We start from the raw sequence: 18,873 nt of genomic DNA on the forward strand, positions 1-18,873 counted from the left end.
GATGTGCAAGAGATTTATTGGAGCTAACACCTATGGATGATAAAGGGGAGGAGGCATTGGAGTAGCAGGGAAAGCCTTCAAACCCAGGGCTAACATGACCTCAAATTAACGTTATCTCTAACAACCTCCTATGAAAGGAGAGGCAGATCAGAGCACTGGGTAGTAGGGACCTCAGAAGGTCACAGAGCTTCAGGAAAGACTCCAAGACTGAAGCACATCCTGCAGGCACTCAGCTTCCGAAACTCCCTGTGGCAAGTCCTCTCTTGAAGGGAGGTATGGGCATCTTATCCTCCATGGCTGCTGCCGTAAGGGAGCCTGGAAACACAGATTGCTAATTTCGAACCCTAAAATGCAGATCCGAGTGGGAGGAGGAGGAAGGGAGCTAAGAGCAGACAGGCTAATGACTGGCACGCGGGTAAAGGAAGTATAAACTGAGTCATTAGAGGCAGTAATCATGGTATATAACGTCTTCCCATGCTTAGACTGAGAAGCATACATCTAGAATTAAAATTGTTGAATGATTTTTTTAAGAAACCAACTTTATTAAATAAAACAAATTTTATGTTTAAGGACTTTAAGAACTCATATGAGCAACTTAAAAAAGAAAGCAGTATTATGGACTAAAGAACGCAAAGCTGGAGCAAACCTTACAGCCCCTGATCCAGCCAGCTTCCTTTTCTTTTATTTTTTTAAGATTTTTTTTAAATTTATTTAACAGAGAGAGAGAGAAAGCACAAGCAGGGGGAGCAGCAGAGGCAGAGGGAGAAGGCTCCCTGCCCTGTTATGTAGGGAACCCAATGAGGGGCTTGATCCAGAACCCTGGGATCATGACCTAAGCCAAAGGCAGACACTTAACCAACAGAGCCACCCAGGCGCCCCTCAGCCAACTCCTTTTATAAATATTGAAACAGCCTCAGATAGATTGAGTGAGAGATGCTCCCATTCAGACAACTAGCTTGTGACAGAATCAAGGCTAGAACCCCAATTTTTTGACTCTTGCAAAATGCTCACATCAGGCATCTAATCATGTCTAGCTTAATTTAAAAGCTAATGCTTGAAAGTTCTATACAACAGAAACTAGACAATTTTGTGTTTTATTCCATTGTGTGAAATAGAAAAAAAACAGCCTCACTGACAATTTCTTCCTTATGCTGACTTTATTAAAAGTGAAATTAAAAACAACCAGCTCCCAGAATAAGTAAACATATCTACTTTATCACTTTGACAAGCTTAACAAATCCCTAATACTTTATAAGTTATTAGGTTGAAATGTGTCAACAGAGATACAATCAACTAATTGATCTATTTTTTCTATTTTTGTAGCAGTTATGAATACATCTATGAATATACTTTAAGTAGTTTTCTCATTAAGAACAATGGCACAACAAAGGCATATTAAAAAGGTCTCAGATCGAGAGTAATTTACACAAATAGTTGCAATGAAACTTCAATTGTCTCTATTGGGATTGTGGTACCATCCAGTAACAGACTCCTTGAAGATTTCTAAACATATGTCAGTTTACCTATCCTTTGCTGAATAGGCACAGTGGTTTTATCACTGTTTAGCTGTTATAAAATGTTGGACTGTAAAATGTCAATTGTATAATATATTTGCTTACAAATAGTTACATCCTCAAAAGGTGTAGTTTAATCTCTTAGTATCCTAAGGACAGACTCTGGGGCATTATATAAATACATCTTAGAAAAACTGCTCCCAGAACATATTCAAACACACACGTGCATTATCATCTGCATCTTGTGGAAATCCTGCTGCATTCAATTTCACTATGAAAGGCATACAAGGACATAAAAGGTTAAAGCTACAGAACTAAGAGATTGGATCAGTGTCTCTGGAGCAATGTTATTTTAACTTTATTTTCTGAAGGGTAAGTTTCAGACCTTGCTAAGTGAAATGCTTAAGAAGTCCATGGAAACTAAAAGGAAATGACAGAAAAATATAGACACAGTTTAAATCCTTAAGAAATTCAAGAAGAATTTTGTAAAAATATAGTCACTGTAACCTAATGAATAAACACGTTAGTAAAAGATCATCAATTTATGAAAATGCTTTACAGACTATCTCTGAGCTAGTTACACAGACTATAATTACAGTTTCTCTAGCTTAAAGCCTGGTGAAAATTAAAAACACTGCATTTGTCTTTGAAAACAAATTCAGACAGTAGTAATATTTAGGATAAGAGCCATGGAAATCACACCATATACTGTTCAATAAGATTAAAACTGTGTCAAAATGAAATTTTCAAAGTAACTGCCAAATGTATATTTCCATAATATGTACTTTCAACAAAGGCTCTAAGATATCTCAATCTTAAAAATGTATTTGGTGTACCAAGATACAAGTATCTGGTCATGTTTCACCAAAAGTATTCAGATCTTGGATGTACTGTCAGCATACAAGTCAGCCATCAAAAAGAATGAAATCTTGCTGTTTGCAACAACGTGGATGGAACTAGAGTGTATTATGCTAAGCGAAATAAGTCAGTCAGAGAAAGATAAATACCATATTATTTCACTCATATGTGGAATTTAAGAAGCAAAACAGATGAACATAGTGGAAGGGAAGGAAAAATAAAATGGGATAAAAACAGAGAGGGAGGCAAACCATAAGACACTCTTAACTATAGAGAACAAATAGAGTGTTGCTGGAGGGAAGAAGGGTGGAGGGATTCACTAAATGGGTGATGGGCATTAAGGAGGGCACTTGTTGGGATGAGCACTGGGTGTTATATGTAAATGATGAATCACTAAACTTTACTCCTGAAACCAATACTACACTAGATGTTAACTGACTTGAATTTAAATAAAAAAATTAAATGAAATATTTCTAAATTTTTGCTTCTATAAAAAAAGTTTTTATTTCAAAGGCAATTGGTAAAATTCTGGGCATCTTGTAGGTTTTCAGGAAAACACTATTTACAGGAGAAAATAAAAGCCTTTAATGATTTATGAGTCATGAGAATTTCTTTTCTAAATGGTCTATCTAGGGAAAACATATAATAGTTTTAAATTCCACATTGGGTTCTACATAGCTCTCCCAAATATCCAACAAATCATAATAGAGTTTCTGCTGTCCTGATGTTTGAAAAATTTAAAAAATATTTTCATTTCCCTAAGATCCTGTACTTTAAAAAATAACACCTCTTATTCTTTCCTTTCAATTTATAATTTGATTTATTCATTTCCAGATAAAGTGTTGCAACTGTACTTTTATGTAACAGTGTTTTTATGTAACATCTCCATCCTGTGACGGTTTGTACTTTGTATCATTGAATATGCATTTTCTCCTGTTTGATTGAATATAAGCCAGATATGCCAGGGGGAATCCTAGTCCTACTCTACCCCTTCCCTCCCAGTTCCTTCATACGGTCCCTTAGAGGGAAGAATGCTGCTGATACATCAGGTTTTAGGGCATTTTATTTTTTGCTGTGTCCAAAGAGCTAGGGGTGAGTAGGCAGTTGCCATGCCAAGTTCAATGTTCTCAAGTTAACATTGGCATGCAGGCATGAAACTTCCAGAGGATTTCATAAGATAAAGAAAGATAACCTTAGTAGCAGCTCTCTCCTGGGACTTGGCACTCCACACTTACGCGCTTGAAGATTTCAGTGGCAGGGTAGTTATATCAATTAGGAAAATCTAGGTTACAGTGCAGTAATAAAAATTCCCTGACTCTGTGGCTTACACAATAAGGATGTCTTTCTCACTCATGCTACACACATAAGTCATTTGAGGTCAGAAGTAGATGGCAATATCAGAACCACTCAGAGTCATAGAACCATGACTTTTAGCCACTTACTATGCATGCTGATATATAAAATTGCCTCTACTTTATTAAGAATATCATTTCTATACTTTAAGTGTCAGTCTACATGAGAGTGGAGATAAAATGTTTAAAAAGTCATGCAGTAATTGTAGTCAGAGGCAGCATTTAAAAAAATCAGCCACAAAGTACAAAGAAGACATCTTTGATGTTCTCCAACAGATAGCATTTTGTTGGTGGGAATCAAACTGAGAGTTAGTCTTTCTTCCAAAAGGAGTTGAGATACAATCCAACCTACTACCTCAGGATCAGTGAAAAACAGAGACAAGAGCCAGAGTGTGTGGAGCAAGGGTCAGAAAGCAGTAAATCTCTGCATATTCAGATGACAGGATCATTCCTGGCAAATACGTAATTGCAGAAAGCATTTTGAAGACTTGAGCATATTAAGCCATTATAATAAGGATTTGATGATATTTGGTTATTGTTATTGTAGGACTATTTAATTTTTTCTATCTTTCAGTATTTTGCAAGTATTCTAAAACAGAAATGTATTTTGTAGAAAAAAATTGAAATAACCAATTGATGAGTCCTCTTATTTAAAAAATTTTATGCATTTTGAGGATCTTGTTATAAGGAAATAATTTAAATATATAATGGCATGGGGCACAAAGAAAAGGGTCTATAGAATTTGGGGGGAGAGGTGGAGAGAGGGAGAGAGAAAGAGAGAGGAGACAGAGAGAGAGAGAGTTTGCATAAAGGAATTCTCTAAGTGTTCCCACAAAATCCCTTGGTGGAATTGGAATAGAAGGTTATATCAGATCTCCATCATATATTATTTGTGGTAGACTCTAAATGTTTATGTTTCTATTAACGGTATAGCAAAATGTCAATAACTCCAGTTCCATAGAATTGGGCCCATCATTTACAATAATAATTTGTTGTCTTTTTAATATCATAAATTAACAAACCCTATCCAGGTACTGTTACACATTGTGCTGTGTTCTCACTTCTGGAGCTTGTTCGGGTTTTGTTTTTTAAAACTACAGCTGTCATCTTGTTGGGGTGCTGATCTCTAGTGTTTTCTGGTTGTGGTGCTGAGAAGTACACTCACAGAAACTTTTCAGTAGATATATTTAAAGCTCCAGGGGTGGTAGGGTCCAAAGGTCACTGCATGACACGGTTGGCCTTGAGAGTGGTTGGCTGCTGATTTTGCCTCTCTGAATTCCCCTTCTACAATGGAGATTGTTCACTGATAATGAATAAAAATCTGTACCAGATTTTTTAATTTAAGGATAGAAAAAGAAATTTGGACCCAAATTTTAATTATAGCCAAAGTCCAGAGCTCAGAATATGATGACAAAGAGAAAGAGTGATCCAGGTCCTGCCCCAGGAAAAGACAAATTTTCAAAAAGCAATTGCTAGAAGTCCATGAAAAAGCTGGACCCTCGACACTGAGGCTCATAGAATCAGCAAAGATTCCTTTGCTCAAGCTTAGCCTGAGAGCAGCAGAGCAGCCTCTCTTCAAGGGGCAGTGCAGGCATGACAGTAAAGACAACTGTAATTAAGAACAGATGATAAAGGTACTTCCCCTATTTTTATGGGTACTGCATGAACTTCAAAGATCTCCATGTGTTTCTAGAGATAGGAGACTACTCCTTTCAACAATATAGGAGTTTGAGTTTCCTAAGAGTTGAGATCTCAGCAACAGATTTTATTCAATAGAAGCAAATGTGATTGCTTTGCTCAAGAAGGGGCCACTTGTTTTGTTTCCTTTTTAATTAAAATATTTTCTACATATAATATTGTATAAACTTAAGGTGTATAGCATGTTAATTTGTTACACTTATATATTGTAATGGGATTGTCATTGTAGGAATAATTAGCACCTCTATCACGTTACATAATTATCCAAAAACAAAAACAAGGAACCTGGGTGGCACAGCCGGTTAAGGGTCCAACTCCTGGTTTCAACCCAGGTCGTGATCTCAGGATCATGAGATCAAGCCCTGCATCAGTGCTCAACTCGGAGTCTGTTTAAGACTCCCTCTTCCTCTCCCTCTGCCCCTCTCCTTCACTCTCTCTCTCAAGTAAATAAATAAATAGTTAAAAAAAAATACAAATACTAAACAAACAAGGAAGATGAGGTCTCTGCCCTCAAACTACCTTTGACATTCTGCCTCCAAAGTTGTTCCTTCCTGACTTAGAATCCTAGACTGTTAGATCCTTATCTCTTAAGATTCTTTCCAGTATAATTCTCATTTTTTATGAGTATTTTTCATTTGTTAACTTTTCTTACATGTTATCACCACCCCTGGATTAATCCATAAAACCCTAAATAAAGATACACATTTCAATAGACCAGAGAAAGAAAGAAAGAAAGAGAAAAAGAAAAAGAAAAAGAAATGGCATCCCTGACACACTTGATTCCATGGAATAAGATTTTACCTTTTTTTTTTTTTTTTGATCTGGATATTCATTCCTTTATTCATTTAAAAATACTGAGTCCTTCTATGTATTAGGCATGCTATTTGGTGCTGGATATATAGCTGTAAAGAAATCAGCCTTGTCTCCCACTTTCATAGAACATAGGGTTTAAGGAAGGAAAAGGAATAATGATTAAATAGTAAATATATTGTTTCTTTGAAGGAAAAGAGGATGCCATCATGGGAGAGAATAAGAAAGAAGATCTATTTTAGAACAAGAGATGGCATCCATGGATATCTAAGTGAGGCACCAGCAATGGGAAGTGGGAAGGGGAAAGTTGTACAAGTAGAAGCAAGAGCCATGAGGGAGCAAAAAGAGCTTGTCATGTTGCAGAATTCAGCAAAGGCCAATGTAACTGGAAAATAGTGAATAATGGGCACAGCAACAAGAGATGTAGTTGGAAAATAGGCAGAGCCTGAATTTTGCAGGGCTTTGCAGATCATGCTCAGTATTTTGGTCTTTATTCTAAGCCCAGTAAGAGGTTTTTGAAGGATCTTAAGGGGAGAGAGGTGATGTGATTAGAGAAAGGCTCCTAAATGGTCATTCTATTTGCAGTGAGAGGAGTGGAAATGAGGAAGATAAAGGAGGCAAGTAAGTTGGCCTTCTCACAGTACAAACTGTGACACAGGTGGTGCTCTAATCAAGAGGCGATAATGGTGTGGACTAGTGTGGTGGTCAGGAAGACAGAATATATACTTTGGAGATAAAAGTGATCAGGGTTGGTAAAGGTCTTAGTGCCAGAGTTGGGCAAGTGGAGTGTGAAGAAGATAATGCCCATTTTTTCACTTGCCTAATGACAAATAGTGCCATTCACTGGGAAAGTTGGATTTGGATAGGAATTGGAGCACGTGGAGGTGGGGAAAAGAAGATTTGGCTTGGACATGTTAAGTTTAAGAGCCTTATGAAACTTAGTGTTCAAATATCAGGATGACATTTAAACATACTAGTTTAGAGCTCAAACGAGATTTCTCCCTAGAGGGGTGCCTGGGTGGCTCAGTTGGTGCAGCGTGTGATTCTTGATCTCCAGGTTGTGGGTTCGAGCCTCATGTTGGATGTAGAGATTACTTAAAAGTAAAATCTTAAAAAAAAAAAAAAAAGATTTCTGACCAGAGGTCATATTTACAGCAATGAGTATTGATGAGATCATTTAGAAAATACAGAAGAAGAAAAGGAGTATATGTGGAATGTCAACAGATAAATGCAAATGGATCTGTAATCTGAGTTCCCAGGCAAAGGGAATGCAATTTGGGGGGCTATTATAATTCATTTTAATAGAATTCTGATAAATTAAGCCAAAAATGGAATAAAACAGAGAATCATTTACTATTGACCTTGGCTCAAAGGTTTACTTAATCACAAATACTTCCTTTTCCATGGATGTCAGTGTCATTAATAAAAATCCAAATGGCCAACAGACACATGAAAAAGTGCTCAATATCGCTCAGCATCAGGGAAATCCAAATCAAAACCTCAATGAGATACCATGTCACACCAGTCAGAATGGCTAAAATTAACAAGTCAGGAAACGACAGATGTTGGCGGGGATGCGGAGAAAGGGGAACCCTCCTACACTGTTGGTGGGAATGCAAGCTGGTGCAGCCACTCTGGAAAACTGTATGGAGGTTCCTCAAAAAGTTGAAAATAGAGCTACCATATGATCGAGCAATTGCACTACTGGGTATTTACCCCAAAGATACAAAAGTAGGGATCCGAAGGGCTACGTGCACCCCGATGTTTATAGCAGCAATGCCCACAATAGCCAAACTGTGGAAAGAGCCAAGATGTCCATCGACAGATGAATGGATAAAGAAGAGGTGGTATATATATATACAATGGAATATTATGCAGCCATCGAAAGGAAATGAGATCTTGCCATTTGCAACGACGTGGATGGAACTGGAGGGTATTATGTTGAGTGAAATAAGTCAAACAGAGAAAGACATGTATCATATGATCTCACTGATATGAGGAATTCTTAATCGCAGGAAACAAATAGGTTTGTTGGAGTGGGGGGTGGGGTGGGAGGGATGGGGTGCCTGGGTGATGGACACTGGGGAGGGTGTGTGCTCTGGTAAGCGCTGTGAATTGTGCAAAACTGTTTAATCTCAGATCTGTACCTCTGAAACAAATAATGCAATATATGTTAAGGAAAAAAAAAGAAGAAGAAGAAGAAGGTAGCGGGAGGGGAAGAATGAAGCAGGGGAAATCGGAGGGGTAGACGAACCATGAGAGACGATAGACTCTGAAAAACAAACTGAGGGTTCTAGAGGGGAGGGGGGTGGGAGGATGGGTTAGCCTGGTGGTGGGTATTGAGGAGGGCACATTCTGCATGGAGCACTGGGTGTTGTGCACAAACAATGAATCATGGAACACTTCATCTAAAACTAATGATGTAATGTGTGGGGATTAACATAAGAATAAAATTAAAAAAAAAAAAAAGAAACCTCAAACTTAGGGGAAAAAAAAAAATTCCAAAAGGTTTCCTAGGAATCAGTTCATTGAAGAAGGAAGTTGATAAACTGAACCCACTGGGGAGTAAATGATAATTTACCTTGATAATTGATCCAAATTGATTATTACTTTCTTGTGCATTGTTAAATAAGGTGTTAAATTAAATTTTCCTTTGCAGATTAAGTGTGGTAGCTCTGCTTTCTGGCTGTGGAAAGTTATTAGCTATGAGAAAGATTTTCGTTTTAGAGTAGAAGCAAACCAGATATTGTAGGAGAATTCCTCAGGCCAAAAGAGTTTTTTGAAGAAGTTAAAGTATTATGGTTGAGTATAAACATTATTATTATGTTAATCACTATCTTCAAGTATTTAATGTCAATAAAAACCTTTCCAAGTTTCTCAAGGGCACTTCCAGGCAGAGCTATATATTTGAGGAAATATTAGAAAACCTCCCACTACATTTGTCATATTAAAATCCAATTAGGCACAAAGACAAGACAAAGGAATAAACTAAATTGGAGAACAACATATGTTTAACGTAGTACACATATTACAAATAGGCTTAAATATCACATACTGGTTAAAGCTTTACTTTTTTTTCTTAGAAATCTGAAGGAAAACATGTGAAAGTTTAGAAAAAACTTGGAGTCTTAAAAATGGATGCTAATTCATGAAATATAAAATCAGCATCATCTTAACCGATAAATTTCCTATAACATCACCTTCTCTTATATAATACACATTCTACCTAATTGCCACTTAACACAGGACTACTATGAGATGGGCGGTATTGTAAATAGTCTCAAGCTACATCTCTGCAAAAGCCCAAAACTGAAAAGAATAAATCAGAATATATATATAAGTGTTAGCAAAGCTCTTTTTAAAGTAATAAATGTGGGTGGATTGTTCCAGTTGAATCTATTTCTTCAACTGGCTTTTTTTTTTTTTTTAAGACAATGGAAGCTTTAACAAAGTGACAAAATTAAGACAATTCAGTTTGTAGCCCTTTAGGCTGTACACAAGAATTAGGAAAAGAGATGGATTTTCATTTGACAAATGCCATTTAGCCTTGCACAGAGCAGAGCACCAGTAAAAAGTGGTTGAATGTATGGGACCCTCTTTTGATCTTTTCTACTAATTAATGTGATAAATGATCAAATACTCATCCAGAAGGGACAATATAGTACGAGATGAAAAGTATTTTGGTAGCAGTCCATTTGTCCATGGCTGGATATTTGAAATCCTTGGATGTATAACTTTTGGAGATAACTAATTATCAAAAATTACATATGGCTCTATTAGCTAGTTTACAGCTAGATGAATTCCTTTAGCTGATAGGAAGAATGTGTAACAGGTGTTTTTCAGACTGTTGGATGAGTACCATTTCAGACTGTTGGATAAGTACCATTATAATTGCTAAAAGTAGGTTGGGGGTGAGACTGGAAGTTCCAACCCTCTAATCACATCTTTGGTTCTCCTGGCAACCAGCCCCCATCCTTAGGTGAGGTCCAAGTCACCTTATTAACAAGACACCTTTATCACTCCTATCACTTAGGAAATTCCAAGGGTTTTAGGAGCTTTGGGCCAAAACAGGATGAAGACCAAATACATATTTCTTATTATAAAGCACAGTATCACATATGTTCAAACATACTTTGAACATAATCTGCATAGAGTATCAAAAAATAGATCAGTCTCCCCTCTGTTATGTAACATCCCAAACCAGTTAATCATGTGTTGTTGAATAAACAAAGCAGACAGCAGTTTATTTGAAAACCAAAAAAAAAGCAGTGCGTTCTACATTAACTTTAATTTCCCATGCATTCCTCAGCTTCATGGTTATTTATAGATCTTTTCCCCAGAATAATTTATCATTAAAGTGAATAAAGTTTAAAGCTATGGGAAGTTGCCTTTAGTATCCTTTACTGTGAGGTTTTTTTTTCTCATCTATTTAAAAAAAAAAGATATTATGACTACAGTAATTTGATTTGATCTTTTCTATCATTTGAGTGGATAGCATTTGAGTGGAAAGCTATGATCCTCACTGATTAAGGACCACAGAAATAGCTTTTATATGCACTTCATAATTTAAGTATGCATTTGCATGTATTAACACAATCATAGTCAGAATCATTGTCAATATTTAGTGATGATCAAGTAAAGAAAGAATCTGCCTTCTTAAAAAAAGAAAAAGTCCCCTAGTCCACCAAGATTTGGGCAAATAGCTCAGATAGAAAAATCTTCTGATGGAAAAGGAATAACCAAAAATAATCTCTCCCTTCCCCTTAAGAACACTGTTGTTGTTTTTGGTTCTTTCAGTTGGACTGCAATCTGGCTGTCAAGGCAGGAAGGAGAAAGATTACATGTAATTTCCAGAGTATTCTTCCCCCCATGTTCTTATGGCCTTACTTGTTTTGACCTGACTAAATCAAAATAACCTTGTCAGAAAGAGTTTTGCAATTAAACTCCAAAGGAAAAAAATAGATCTGGCATAAAAGCCACCACAATTCCAAATCTATAAGTGGTGCTAAAAGACCGAAAGCAAATAATATAACAACAACAAAAAAGGAAATTTACAGAGCTCCTTACCCTAAAAAAAATTGTCTATCAGCTTCTAATGTGTCAATACAACTTGGCAAGAGCCACTGCTGATGTGCTCTCTTCCTCGGCCACTGATCTCCTTATGAGCTTTTGTTTTAGCCTGTTCCTCTCTCTTCAGTCTCAGCTTGAGAAATGCTTCATGTTCTCTTTTGGTGTTATAAGTCATCCTGCTCCAAGGCACTGAAAGGATTATCTGGTATCATCTTTCTTCTCTTCTCATCATACTCTGGCCTAGTTTATTTGGCTGTGAGGCCAAATGCCCAATCCCTTAGGGAGATCTTTCTCTCTCATCCCAGCCTAAACCTCATTCCCTCTATGTGACTTTCATAACCATACACCTTTCCAACTTAACATAGGTCCTAATTATATGTTAACTGGTAGAATAATGAATTTTTCCTTCACTAAAACTGTATGATACATGAAGAGTATGGCAATGTCTACTTTCCCATCATTATATCTATAAAACCTAGCAAGTATATGTTAAATAAATGGATGAATGGATGATTAGATATATGGTTGGGTGGAGAGATGGATAAGCTCTCTCCCAGTAGATATGTCCTCTAACCCCAGCTATGTAAGGGTATCATAATACTGTAGAACAAATTATCCAATAGAAATGTGGGTCATATATGTCATTTTAAAGTTTTTCATAGCCACATTAAAAAAATAAGAACAAGTGAAATTTTAATATGTTTCATTAAACATAACGAAAAGACTATAAAATATAAAATATTTTAATGAGATTTCACTTTTTTCCATACCAAGTCTTCAAAATCTTATGTATCTTTTACAGCTCCAGCACATCTCAATTTGGATTCTCAGCATTTCAAGTTCTTAATAACCATATTACCTTGCAAACTCTGGAGAGCCAGTGAAGTGGATCTGCTGAAAGTTCATGTGTATGAAGAATTATCTTGGATGGAAAGGGTGGAATTTATCTTAGACAAGAAAGTTGAAAAGACACTTTTGTTCAAGATCATTGGTTTGAGTGAGAGAGAAGAAAAGATTTGAAAATATTGCTCCAAAGAAGACATACAAATGGCCAACAGACACATGAAAAAAAAATACTCCACATCGCTTGGCATCAGGGAAATTCAAATCAAAATCACAATGAGATACCACTTTATACCAGTTAGAATGGCTAAAATTAACAAGACAGGAAACAACAAATGTTGTGGAGGATGTGGAGAAAGGGGAAACCCTCTTACACTGTTGGTGGGAATGCAAGCTGGTACAGCCACTCTGGAAAAGCACGGAGGTTCCTCAAGAAGTTAAAAATAGAGCTACCCTATGGCCCAGCAATTGCACTACTGGGTATTTACCCCAAAGATACAGATGTAGTGAAAAAAGGGGCAAATGCACCCCAATGTTCATAGCAGCAATGTCCACAATAGCTAAACTGTGGAAGGAGTTGAGATGTCCTTCAACAGAAGAATGGATAAGAAGATGTGGTTCATATATACAATGGAATATTACTCAGCCATCAGAAAGGATGAATACCTACCATTTACATTGACATGGATGGAACTGGAGGGTATTATGTTAAGTGCAATAAGTCAATCAGAGAAAGACAATTATCATATGGTTTCACTCATATGTGGAATATAAGAACAGAGGATCATAGGGGAAGGGAGGGAAAACTGAATGGGAAGAAATCAGAGAGGGAAAAAACCATGAGAGACTCTTGACTCTGGGAAACAAACTGAGGGTTACAGAAGGGGAGGTGGGTGGAGGGATGGGGTAACTGGGTGATGGGCATTAAGGAGGGCACACAATGTGATGAGCACTAGGTGTTCTATGAAACTGATGAATCATTGAACACTACATCAGAAACTAATGATGTACTATGTGTTGGCTAATTGAATTTAAATTTAAAAAAAGAATATTAAAAAAATAATTTTCTTTGTCTGTTCAGGTTGCTATAACAGAAATACCATAGACTGGGTGGCTTATAAACAACCAAATTTTTTTCTCACAGTTCTAGAGGCTGGGAAGTCCAAGATCAAGGCTCTGGCAGATTCAGTTGTCTCGTGAAAGCCCACTTCCTGGTTTATAGATGTGCTTTCTCATTATAACCTCACATGGCAGAAGGGGCAAGATAGCTCTGTGGGGTCTCACAAATTCCCTAATCCCATTCATGAAGGCTTCACCCAATGACCCAATTATCTCCCAAAGGCCCTACTTCCTAACACCATCACATTGAGCTTACTTTCAACATAAAAGTTTGTAGGGGGAGACAGATATTTAGTCTACAGCAATATGAATACTTCTGCTTCTTTTATTGTTTGGCCCTGACCTTTCCATCTTTTCCTATAAGTACTCTGAATGAGAAGCTTTCACACAAAATAAAATGATTTCCCAACAAAATCTCTGCAAGATAATGAGAACACATAGCAATTGAGAGAGGACCACATGAGTAGGGGTTAACTAGAAGGGGACCATGGTGGCTTAGGAAGGGGACCAAAAGGGAAAAAGGCAGCAGTGACAGCACAGACAAGGAACAGAAGGCAAAGAGGAAGACAGGGTGGCATCATAATGGTAGCCCAGATCATGTCCTTGTGTTGATGCAAGACACTCTGTGAATTTCCTACCTAAACCAGTTGAGAGAAATGAGGTGTGGTTAGAGCACCCAAATTTTTCTTGCTAGAGTCTGAATTAGCTGTAATATTTTTCAGTATTATTTTCCTGCTAGGATAATGTGTTGCGTGAAAATTGTGGTATTTAAAAAATCTATGTTAAAGCCAGCCAAATGGATTTCAATATTTGATTTAATAGTTACTGTTTCACCCAATACACTGTGCCTGGATTCTCATCTTAGAAGAGGAATAATTAGGGGTGCCTGGGTGCCTCAGTTGTTAAGTGTCTGCCTTCAGCTCAGGTCATGATCCCAGGGTTCTGGGATCGAGCCCCGCATCAGGCTCCCTGCTCGGCGGGAAGACTGCTTCTCCCTCTCCCACTCCCCCTGCTTGTGTTCCCTCTCTTGCTATGTCTCTCTCTGTCAAACAAATAAATAAAATCTTTAAAAAAAAAGAAGAGGGATAATTATATCTAATTGAATGGTTGAATGAATGCTATGTTTCTTCAAATATATTATACACATGTAGGGTTACCAACACTCCTGGTTCATCTGGGACTGTCCCAATTTTAGCACTGAAAATCCCCCAGTTCTGGGTAAATTGAGATGTTTAGTAACCTCATGTATATTTGAGTTTTTATGGGAATCTTTTCAATTTTAATGATTATATGTATATTTATAATCATTTTTATTTTAAAATGTGGTTTTATACATGAAATATGCCAGTTATTATATAAGTTGGAGTTAAATGGGTAGGCCTATAGGAATCCAATTTAGACAGCACAAATTACAGGCATAGCATTTGAAAATACCTATGACTATTTCAAACCTTCAAAAACAACATTGAGAATAACTCTTCAGAAGTCTTAATAATAGATGTGATTTGTACAGTTAGAGAAGGTTTTTATATACTCAACTTCCATGCACATTGCTGAGAGTTGTTTGTTCTTTTGCCTTAAAAAAAAAATTAGGCAAAATGTTAGTCCCAGTGGCAAAAATTTTGAAGGTAGATGAATGAGGTTTGGGAAGTGTTGAGAAAAGATGTATATAAGGCATTTTTCAAAAAGCCTAGCATACAGTGGTGCCCCAAAAATGTTTTGTTTTGTATTTTTCTTCCTTTTCATTTGTTGTTTGTAAGAGAATTTAGTATAAAAGACATTCAAATTAGACAAATCAAGGTTTAAATCCTAGCACTGTCAATAACTAACTGGTGGACTTTAAGCATGTTATGTACCATTCTCAGGTCTCTATAAAATAGTGGATAATGCAATACACTTCAAAATATCATAAGCATCTTCAATATTGTCAGGATATTGCTAAGTTGTCAGTTCTTCCCAAATTGGTCACTGAATCTATTGACTCAATACAGTCCCAATCAAAATCCGAGCAAAAGGTCCCACCTTGTAAGTAATTATAAGCAGATATAGTGCTTTGTACCAGAGAGGATGAGGTTCTGTGGTAGAAATAGAGATCTCAAGAACAGTGACTTACATATGTTTATTTCTCATTCATATAAAATAAATCCAGGGATTTCCAAGGAAATATGAAAGCTTCACAGTGTTAGGCACCCAGGCTCCTTTTATCTTTTTGCTCTACAAAATGTGGCTTGCATCTTAAAACTCACTTTATAGCCCAAGAGAGCTGCTGGAGCTCCAGACATCACATTTGCATTTCAGGAAGCTATAATAATCATAACATTGTGGTATTTGCAAAAGAATAGGCATTGGGGAGGGTATGTGCTATGGTGAGAGCTGTGAATTGTGTAAGACTGTTGAATCACAGACCTGTACCTCTGAAACAAATAATACATTATATGTTAAAAAAAAAATAAAAAGAAGAAGATAGCAGGAAGGGAAAAATGAAGGGGGGGAATCGGAGGGGGAGATGAACCATGAGAGACTATGGACTCTGAGAAACAAACTGAGCGTTCTAGAGGGGAAGGGGGTGGGGGGATGGGTTAGCCTGGTGATGGGTATTAAAGAGGGCACGTATTGAATGGAGCACTGGGTGTTATATGGAAACAACAAATCATGAAACACTACATCAAAAACTAATGATGTATTGTATGGTGATTAACATAATAATAAAAAAATAAAATTAAAAAAAGAATAGGTAAATAGACTGATGAAACAGAAGAGAGTGTCCAGAAATAGACCCACATAAGTACAGTCAATTGGTCTTTGACAAAGGAGCAAAGGCAATACAACAAACCAAAGATAGTTTCTTCCAACATGGTGCTGGAACAATTGGACATCCATATGAAAAAAAAAGAAAATGAAGCTAGACACAGACCTTTCACCCTTCACAAAATTAATTTGAAATGGGTCACAGACCTATATATAAAATGTAAAACTATCAAACTCCTAGACAATAATGTAGGAATGTCTGGTGAGTTTTTAGATACAATAACAAAGGCATGATCCATTAAAAATAATCAATAAGCTAGATTCATTAAAATTAAACACCACAGCTCTGGGAAAGACACCGCCAAGAGAATGGGAAGACAAGCCACAGACAAGGAGAATATATTTGCAGAAGACACATCTGATAAAAGACTACTATCCAAAATATACAAAGAATTTTTGAAACAGTAAGAAAACAGACAACTCAATTTTAAAATGGGCTAAAAACATTAACAGACACCTCACGAAAGAGGATATACAGATGGCAAATAAGCATTTGAAAGGATGCTCCAAGTATATATCAAATTAAACAACAATAATATACTACTACACAACTACTAGAATGGCCAAAATCCAGAATACTGACAACACTAAATGCTGGTGAGGATATGGAGCAACAAAACTCTCATACAGTGCTAGTGGGAATGCAAAATGATATAGCCACTTTGAAAAACAGTTTGGCAATTTCTTACAAAACTTAACATAATCTTACCATATGATCCAGAAACCATGCTCCTTAATATTTACCCAAAAGAACTGAAAACATATGTCCACACAAAAATCTGTAAAGGTTGTTTACAGCGGCTTTATTTATATTTGCCAAAACTTGGAAGCAAACAAGATGCCCTTCAGTAAGCAAATGGATAATCTTGGTACATTCAGGCAACAAAATATTACTCAGGGCTAAAGAGAAATGATCTGTGTTCCAAGCGAGGAAAAGACATGGAGGAACTTTAAATGCATTTATGAAATGAAAGAAGCCAATCTGAAAAGGCTACATACTGTATGGTTCTAACTATAGGACATTCTGAGAAAGGGAAAACTATGGAAATAGTAAAAAGATCAGTGGTTTCCAAGGGTGGGGAGGGGAAGATGTAAATAAGTGGAGCACAGAAGAGTTTTGGGTTAGTGGAAATATTCTGTATGATACTATAATGAACATTATACATTTGTCCACACTCATAGAATATACGACACTGACCACAAATCCTAATGTAAACTATGAACCTTGGATAACTTTGATGTGTTGATGTAAGTTCAACTGTAACAAATGTACAACCCTGATGAGCCACTCTGGTGATGGAGGAGGCTATGCATGTACAGGGACAGGGAATAGAGGAGAAATCTCCGTACTTTCAACTTTGTTGTGAACCTAAAACAGCTTTAAAAAGTAGTCTTTTCTTTAAAAAAATAATCTTGAGGCTTCAATGAGACAATTGCTATAAAGCAAAATGTCTGTACAGAGTAGGTGCTTAGTAAATATTGGTCCCTTCCCTCCCCCCCAGTCTTCATTAAATAGAAGAATCTGTGTGTTCTTGTTTTCTTCATACTCTCTAATCCAGGGAAAATGTCACACCTCTTTCATTTTCTTCCAACTATCTTCAAGCATTAATTGAGGCATAGTAGCAAATAGAACTGCTAGAATAAATCTAAACCAAACAACTCAAACATATGATGTAAAGCCCAGTACAAGTATGACAAGTATTAGCTTGAAAAAAACCTAATGTGTTCTAGTAGCTGGGATAAAAACATATATATTTAGATGTCTTGGGGCTGTAATAGGCTTTCCCAGCAATTTTAGAAAAGCTACACTTTCTGGCCTTCCATATCTCTTAAAAATCCTTTTATTCATAAGAGTACAATTTCATAATTTCCTTCCTGAGAAAAGAATGAAAGGGTAGAGTGAAGAAAAGCAAAAAATAAAAATCAGCAAAGGACAAAGAGGAGGAAGAAGATGAAAAGGAAGTATTTACTGAGTATCTTTTATGTAACAGGCATTGTGTTCATACTGGATATGAATCATTTGAGTTGCAATGATTTTGTAAAATTCAAATATACATAAAATCAAGGATATTAGTGTGTATCTGCTCTTAGAAGTTAAAAAAAAAGGATGATCCAAAACTCTGACAACAAGCAAACTCTTCTAGTTCTAAATATTTAAAAAGTATTTTTATCCTTATTCCCAGAAGTCTGTTATTTTTAACTTTCCAGTACTAGCAATCTTTTTAAAATATTTCTCTTCATCCGAATTATATACTTCTGAAAGTAATGTTAAAAGTATTGCCCATGATGCAGCTAAACAGAAAAGAGGAAATCTCATGCATTTGAAATCCCAAAATAAACCCTTGGGTTCACATCTGCCTACTTCCATCATTAAAAGTCAAGATAAAAATCTCATGGTTCTATTTCAGTAGGATATGCCTTTCCCAAGAAAAAAATTTTAATCCCTTGGCCACACTCCAGAACTGGGAAAAAATTGAGCCCCAATAACCTTAGATTTCTGTCACATGCAATGAATTAACTCATCTAGGCATTTAGAATGGAACTAGCTATGTGCCACCTATGTGAGAATTGAAAATAGTTACTCCAATAATTTTTCTGTGGTATTTAATCCTCTCAAAGAACACCAGTTGAGAAAGACTCTTAGTTCTTTTCCTAATAAAATGTGTTCAAAACCATGTTACAAGTAAATCAAATAAAAGATGAATGTAGTAAAGATGGATGCCAGTTAATATAGAGGGTTCATATAAACTGAGTAGCTAGAAATCTAAACTATTAACTATAAAATTGGAAGCTCTCTTTTC

General features: G+C 36.4%; 1 protein-coding gene across 1 annotated transcript in view; it reads left to right on the plus strand.

Annotated features, from left to right (window-relative positions):
* The window catches only part of KITLG (KIT ligand), a 200,069-nt gene extending 187,119 nt beyond the window's left edge, over positions 1-12,950 (plus strand). Inside the window, exon 11 of the mRNA XM_064590810.1 lies at positions 12,105-12,950. Coding sequence (XP_064446880.1) covers positions 12,105-12,186 — 82 coding nt within the window. The 3' untranslated portion in view covers positions 12,187-12,950. The remainder of the gene's footprint in view (positions 1-12,104) is intronic.
* Positions 12,951-18,873: the final 5,923 nt, after the last annotated feature.

This window comes from Mirounga angustirostris, unplaced genomic scaffold (assembly GCF_029215605.1).
Source record: "Mirounga angustirostris isolate CCGP_5_RB_7025 unplaced genomic scaffold, mMirAng1.0.hap1 SCAF_5, whole genome shotgun sequence".
NCBI classification, from domain to species: Eukaryota; Metazoa; Chordata; class Mammalia; order Carnivora; family Phocidae; genus Mirounga; species Mirounga angustirostris.